This window comes from Myotis lucifugus, unplaced genomic scaffold, assembly GCF_000147115.1.
Source record: "Myotis lucifugus unplaced genomic scaffold, Myoluc2.0 scaffold_7, whole genome shotgun sequence".
Lineage (NCBI taxonomy): Eukaryota > Metazoa > Chordata > Mammalia > Chiroptera > Vespertilionidae > Myotis > Myotis lucifugus.
This window is the reverse complement of record NW_005871055.1, coordinates 14326711-14334598: the sequence shown is the minus strand read 5'-3', so window position 1 is coordinate 14334598 and position 7888 is coordinate 14326711. Positions and strand designations below refer to the sequence as shown.

The 7888-nt window shown below is 36.6% G+C and overlaps 1 protein-coding gene across 2 annotated transcripts in view; it reads left to right on the top strand.

The window, feature by feature from the left end:
• Positions 1 to 977: 977 nt before the first annotated feature.
• The window catches only part of ESD (esterase D), a 25766-nt gene continuing 18855 nt past the window's right edge, over positions 978 to 7888 (top strand). Inside the window, exons 1-3 of one of the 2 annotated variants that reach the window (XM_006083595.3) lie at positions 978 to 1048; positions 3968 to 4042; positions 4633 to 4721. In XM_006083595.3, coding sequence (XP_006083657.1) covers positions 3975 to 4042; positions 4633 to 4721 — 157 coding nt within the window. In that variant the 5' untranslated portion in view covers positions 978 to 1048; positions 3968 to 3974. The remainder of the gene's footprint in view (positions 1049 to 3967; positions 4043 to 4632; positions 4722 to 7888) is intronic. The other variant, XM_023748957.1, reaches the window with a different exon arrangement.

The following is a 7888-nucleotide window of genomic DNA, read 5'->3' as shown; positions in this document are numbered from 1 at the left end:
TTTTTCCGGTTCCCTTGCCCCCCCCCCCCCCCCCCCGGGTAAAGGGGGGCGCCCCCCCCCGGTTTTGGAGGAAAACCCACCCCCGAGCCCGGGGTGGTGCCCCGTGCCCGGTTCAAGGGCCCCCGGTTCCGGGATTCCCGGGCCCCCTGAGGGGGCGGGGGCCGCCCCCCCCCGAGGGGTGCGGCCCGGGGAGCACGCCCCCGGGGGCACGGGGGGCCCGCATCTCCCGAAGCACCTGCGACTCTCTGCCGCTCTGTTTGTGTGTAAATGCGCTGTTTGAGTTCGGTGGTGGCCCTTGGGTACACCCCTGATGGCGTCCTCAGGAGCTGGCCTCTGAGCAGACGTGGTGGGCGGTCATTTGAGGGCGTGGGGCCGACGGGAGCTGACCTCTGTCCGCAGCAGAGCCAGCAGCGCGCTGAGCACCTGAGTTCGCGCGTTCAGCCGGGGCACGGCCAGCGGCGCAGGACCCGGATGTGGGGAGAGCTGTGTGTGGGCTGCTCGGAGCCAGTGGAGTGGGGCACTGCGAATAACCGGGTCGACATCAGGGAGTGTGAGAGAACAGGAGCAAAAACACAAGTAGAGATATATGGAAAACTGGAGACTCATGGCAAGAAGGAAAGAATGTGTAAAAATTCAAAAAACAAATTCCTGCAGGTGGATGACATTTAGCTTCAATTAAGGGTTGACCTACAATTCTTGGCCAGACAGATCTAGGCTTTTTATCTTTCTCTGCTTTTCTAGTCCCCACTCCTGTTTTCTTCACTCTCAGGACTTGACTACATCTTATACTTCTAAATTATATTTTAAAACTTTAAAATTTTTTTATTATAGTACCTTAATCCTATAAAGTAGTGGTGCTGTTTTATCAGCTGCATTTTCCATGCTAAGGAGAAGAAAATGTCTCTGTTAAGAATGATTGATTAATCTACTATACATGTCTGTATAACCTTAGTTGTGAAAAGTATGTCCTGTTTATAAACCACTTGTGTTTTTTTCCAGGATCATCTACCCTTTGGTACAGACAAAAGAGCAGTTAGCAATTGGACAGGTAATTTAAGTTTTATATCTTGTATGTTACTTTGAAGTTGAATGAAAAATCTAATGACTTGGTTTGAAACATTATTTCGCTCATAAAAAATTTTAATGAAAAATTGCCGTAAGCGGTTTGGCTCAGTGGATAGAGCGTCAGCCTGCGGACTGAAGGGTCCCAGGTTCGATTCCGGTCAAGGGCATGTACCTTAGTTGCGGGCACATACCCAGTGGGGAGTGTGCAGGAGGCAGCTGATCGATGTTTCTCTCTCATCAATGTTTCTGACTCTCTCTATCCCTCTCGCTTCCTGTCTGTAAAAAATCAATAAAATATATATATTTTTTTAAATTTTTAATGAATAATGTAAATTACCTAGTGTGTCATATCATAAATCACAGTATATCTAGTTCTTAGCTTATGTCATATTTCTTACTGAACCTAACTTTTTAGTTCTTAGCTTATGTCATATTTCTTACTGAACCTAACTTTTTTCTTGATATATAATTGACAGTAGTTTCTTTATTAAATATTATTTTTTATTAAATATTTATTTTTTATTAAAATTTATTTTAAATTTTACAAATTTAAAAAACAGTATTTTTACTTTTTCTCTGACCAAGTGGAAAGTATCTGATTTTGAATTTGAATAAAGACCAGAGGAAATAGACTATTTGTAGTTTACTAAAGTGAATAACAAAGTATGGAGTGATAGAGATAAAGGACAAACTAATTTTAATTTTTTTAAAAAAATTTATTGATTTCAGAGAAGAGAGGGAGAGACAGAAACATCAATGATGAAAGAGAATCATTGATTGGCTGCCTCCTGCACACCCCCTACTGGGGATGGAGCCCGCAACCTGGGCATGTGCCCTTGACCGAACCCAGGACTCTTCAGTCCGCAGGCCGACGCTCTATCCACTGAGCCAAACCATCTAGGGCAGGACAAATTAATTTTTAAAACTTTCACATAATCGGTAGTAAGAAGTTAAAATTTAATCATTCATTAATTCAACAAATAATTACTAGTAACTCTTATGTACTAGATACAGACTCAGTGTACCCTGTTTTGGGGAAGCAGCAGACATAGCACCTGCTAGGTTTAAGAAAATAGGATTTCCCTGTAGAATAATTCAGCACATCATTAATGCATCTATTAGTTCATTATTTAAGATAGGATCTTGAGCAAGAGTAGCTGAAGTTAATATTCAAAAATAATAACATCTAATGAGCAGTTTGTTGTTTAAGAATTTATCCTTTATAGATTAAAAGCATAAGTCTATGAATAGAAGGTGATTTCTTTATAATTGTAGTACCTTAATCCTATAAAATTTTTCAATCTTAGAGTGTCTAAAAAACAGAGTATTTAAAGACCATCTAGGAAGGCAGGAGAGCATAGCAGCAGAGTCTCTGATAGCTTAATTTCTGGTTCAAATTCCAACTTTCCAATGCAAATCTAAGTATTTGGGTTTATTGAGGGGATTGCTTCAAGGTAGGATTGAAACTAATCTTGTTTAGAATTATTTTTATATATATTTTTATTGATTTCAGAGAGGAAGGGAGAGGGAGAGAGAGAGAGAAACATCCACGATGAGAGAGAATCATGGATCGGCTGCCTCCTGCAAGTTCCCCACTGGGGATTGAGCCCAAAACCCGGGCATGTGCCCTTGACCGGAATCAAACCTGGGACCTTTCAGTTTGCAGGCTGATGCTCTATCCACAGAACCAAACCGGCTAGGGCTTGTTTAGAATTTTGCAAAGACATTTCCAAAATTAGCTTTTTTAAGGTTTTTGTTACGTTTTTGAGGAATAACCCTAGTTCTGCATCTGATCAGCATACAGAACCTTTTACTGAAAAGACCACCAAAGTGGTAATACTTGTTGAGGGGGAGGGAATCCTTTCTTGAGAAATACAAACCAGAGTCAGTCTGGTTCCTCTTTGCTCAGTAAGCACTTAATGATAAAGAGGATTCTCCAATTTTTTAAATTTATTTTTAAAAATAATGTGTGGTATTTTAACATTTAAATTTAAAATTACTTATGAAAATTTAAAGGATTTGTTGGTGAGAAAAGAATTACCAAACTTCAAAATTTCCCCATGACAAGCTGTACTTTTATTTATTTATTTTTATTATTTTTTTTTAATTTAAATTCTTTATTGTTTAAAGTATTACATAACTCTCCTTTTTCCCCCATTGACCACTCCCAGGCCACCCCCACCCCCCAGCACATGCCCTCACCTCCGCCCCCCCATCCCCCACCCTCATTTGTGTTCATTGGTTATGCTCATAGGCATGCATACAAATCTTTTTTTTTTAAATGTATTTTATTGATTTTTTACAGAGAGGAAGGGAGAGAGATAGAGAGTTAGAAACATCGATGAGAGAGAAACATCGATCAGCTGCCTCCTGCACATCTCCTACTGGGGATGTGCCCGAAACCCAGGTACATGCCCTTGACCGGAATCGAACCTGGGACCTTTCAGTCCGCAGGCCGACGCTCTATCCACTGAGCCAAACCGGTTTTGGCTGCATACAAATCTTTTGCTTGATCTCTCACCCCCTCACCCCCCGCCTGCCTTCCCTCATAGGTTGGACAGTCTGTTTGATGTTTCTATGACTCTGGTTCTATTTTACTTATTTATATTCTGCCTCTTTCTATAAAGAATTTGGTGTAGTCCACACATACACAAAAACACTTGTTAATAAATTGATAATGACACACCAAAGTATTAAAGTTTTTTAAAGTGGTAACAAGTAAAAATGTGTGTATGAAAGTTAGTTTCTTAATATTATTCATTAGAGAAAATTAGCATGTGAGGAAAAAGTCCAGGTGAAAAAACAGTTTTGTGATTAGATAGTTTATCTGAAAACAGTTTTGTTTTCAAATTTTTCAGGAACTAATTCTATAGAAATTAATGAGATTAATCTTCATTAATAGGAAAAGAATGGCATTGAAACAGATTTCCAGCAACAAATGCTTTGGGGGATTGCAGAAAGTTTTTGAACATGACAGGTAACCATTAAGAAGATGCAATTTTAGATGTCTATCATTCTTCTATCCATTTAATTCTTTAAATAAGTCCATGAAAGGTCATTTTGCATGAATTACTTTCACATGGAAAAATATCTCTGTGTTTTTTTCAATGAAAATTATCTAGCCTTGATAGTAGTGATTTTAATAAAATATTAGTGATAAAGAGCAAATTAAGGATGTGGTACATTTCAGTGCCCATGAGTGACCATATAATTTGATATTTTTAGAATAAATTTGTTATGAAATTTTATACATCATTTTAAAACAGAAACAGTTTTACTTTTAACAATATTAGTGCTACATTGAGCATATTACATTTATTTTTTAAATTTATTCTGTCCAGAATGACTGTGTTGTGTGCACAGAATAGGCTCAGGTCAGTTGATAAATCACCGGCCTAAGTTGGCCCCATTCTTTAAGGGCCAAGGTAAATTCCTTAAACGTTGGTGGAATCACTTACTTTGGGCATTAAATCACTTATTTTATGTTTCTGTTCTGACGAGGAGCATTGATTTTGTGTTTGTGTGTGTGTGTGTGTGTGTGTGTGTGTGTGTCTGTTAAAATTGCAGTGTTGAACTGAACTGCAAAATGAAATTTGCCATCTACTTACCACCAAAGGCAGAAACTGGAAAATGCCCTGCACTATATTGGCTGTCTGGTAAGTGTTAAGTATTTGAGTTTTAAAATGGAGTGTCTTTTTCTTTTTAACTGGCTCATTTATTTTTACTCATTTATCTTGACTTACTAGTTTGCTTTCTGAGCCATTTATATAAGGCTTTAGGAAACTGTCATAGTCTACTCTTACTTTATCCTGAGAATAATTTCATGCCTACTGAATTAAATTTATTTCACTTCTTCTTTGTTTTGTTTTGTTTTAATTTTACCTAAATTTTACCTGTTAAAAATTCTAGGGAGAGGAAGACTAAAAACAGTAGGACATGGTTTTCCCCAGGCAATATCTGTCCCAGGGAAGACCTTGATACAATATTAAGGCCCAATAGTCACCAGTTTTTTTACTAAAAGGCTGATAGATTAAATTTCATATAATCATAAAACAGCATGACTAAAAATCATAGCTAGAAATCTATGGATTTCATACAGTAATGTTTTATACACATATCACCACTCCCACAAAAATAGTAAAGCTATTTTACTAAATACAAAATCACATTTAAAAATTATTTTTTTAAATTAAATGTATTGGGGTGACATTGCTTAATAAAATTACATAGGCTTCAAGTGTATATCATCTGTATATTTATTGCATTGTGTGCCCACCCAATGTATTTCACTTCTTTTTCAGTTAGACCAAGTTAAATTACAGAGAATGTAAAGTTCTGGACTCAATGGCAAGAGCTTAGAAAAGTTACTTACCTACTTAATACCTACCTACCCAAGCATTTCTTGTAGAGATTTCACCACTCACATAGAACAATATTAAGGTAAAACCAGGACACCAATGACACTAATTTGGAACTACTGACAAGTAACTTCTTATAGTGTTGTCTGGAATATTTTAATTGGACTCCATGGATCTTTTCTGGCAACAGTTTGGAAAAATTACAAATAATAGTAATGCTTCTTAATCAGGTGAATATTAAAGACTGTAAAATGGATTTTTGAGAGAGTAAAGTTTTGCCACCAGTAGTTTTGAACCTCTGTGCTAACTTTTCTTTTACAAGATGTTGGCACTTCATCTATGGAAGCAAACATTATAAGGAGAGATTCAGAAACCAAATTATGGCATAGAGTGCTATCTTTGTTTCCTTGAAATTTCTTCTTATAACTTTACTTAATAAATCCTCTCTTACGTATGGTTTTATCAAGGATAACCCTACATACCAATCTTTAAAAAGTAGAATGGATATTTTAAATGGTAAAAATTAAGTGCCTATCTGATTTTAACTCAACAACCCATTACTGTGAAAAAAAGCAAACGGTTTTGCTAGAAGAATATTGGGTTTTGCCAAAAGCAGTAATAACAAAATTACATGTTTAATTGTTTCAGAAACATAGCTAAAGATGATCTTCCAAATCATGTAAGCTATTTTATAGGCCCAGTGAAGTTATAACACCTAAGATCTCATAACAGGGTGAACAAGTTTTCTAATTCATGGTCCAGAGCTGTAGTTAGTCCTTTCTCCTGTTATTTCTGCTTTTTGTTTCTGATAAGATCAACTAAAGTCAGATCTCTTGGTTAAAAGAATAATAATCTAGATTAGAAGTACCAGGTGTTGTATAATAGGTACTATAATAAATTCCTAACTAAGATTTAAATCCATTAAGACAAAACATTGAGCTTCATGAGTATAAAAAACAATGTTTATTTATTTACATCAAATAATGCGATAGTTTCCTTAGTGAGATGCTGAAGAACAGATATACCTTGGAAATTAAGGCCTGATTTTCTGAAAAAAGGTAAGATTAACTAGTACACTTGAGAAATAATGACAAAATAATTTTAGGTTTACTTTCCAATAAATTGAAGGAAAATAATTAAAGATTACACCATCTGTTATTTTTCTAAAATTAATAAGCTGTAATAAAAATCCAAACATTCAAACTGAAATTCTAGAAGGTGGTCTGGACTCAGTGTATTGCATCTTTCCCAAGTCAGAGTGACCATCAAAACAGTCTTTCATTAGCTATGTATATATACCCAAGAGAAGTGAAAACATGTCCACACAAAAACTTGCACACAGATATTCATGCATTATATTATACATTATAATAGTAAATAAGTGGAAACAAATCAAAGGTTCATCAATTGATGAAATTATAAATAAAATGTGGTCTATCCATATAGTAGAATATTATTCAAAAACAAAAGGTAATGAATTCCTCATAGATGCTACATATAACATGGATGAACCTTGAGAAGTTTTTTTAAAAGTATTTATTGATTTCAGAGAGGAAGGGAGAGGGAGAGAGAGATAGAACGATCAATTATGAGAGAGAATCATTGATTGGCTGCCTCCTGCACACTCCCTACTGGGGATTGAGCCCACAACTCAGGCACGTGCCCTTGACTGGAATCAAACCTGGGACTCTTCAGTCTGCAGGCCGAGGCTCTATCCACTGAGCCAAACCCGCTAGGGCAAATCCATAAAGGCAGAAAATAGTATGTGGTTACCTGGGACTAAGGTTGGAAGAAATAGGAGTGACTACTTATGGGTTTGGGGTTTCTTTTTGGGATGATGAAAATATCCTAAAATTAGATAATGGTAATGATTGCATAATTATAAATATACTAACAATCATTGAGGTAGTACACTTTAAATGGGTGAATTGTATGGCATCCGAATTGTACCTTGATAAAGTTTTTGCAAAAAAAACCCAGCTCTTTATATAACATAAGTGCAGTTGATCAAGTAGATATTAAGTAGTAATCATCTCCAGACTCTTGAGAGTAATACTACTAGCAGAATTATCTTCATTTCTATTATTCTAGAATTCAATCCCTACTACCTTAATAGAGGGACTTGTGTTCTAACTAGAAAAACATTTTTTCCTCTGATCTCTAAACAGATTTACGTTTCCCGAGGGCAAGGTACTATGCACTGTGTACCAGACACAATTCAAAGCTCTTCACATGTTAACACATTTAATCCTCACACTACTTTATGAAGTAAAAATAGACAATATTATGCCCATTTTTCTTTTTTTTTGTTAATCCTCACCTGAGGATATTTTTCCATTGATTTTCAGAGAGAGTGGAAGGGAGAGGGAGAGACAGACAGAAACATCTATGTGAGAGAGACACATTGATCGGTTACCTCCTGCACACACCCCAACCAGGGCCAGGGAACCTGCAACCAAGGTACG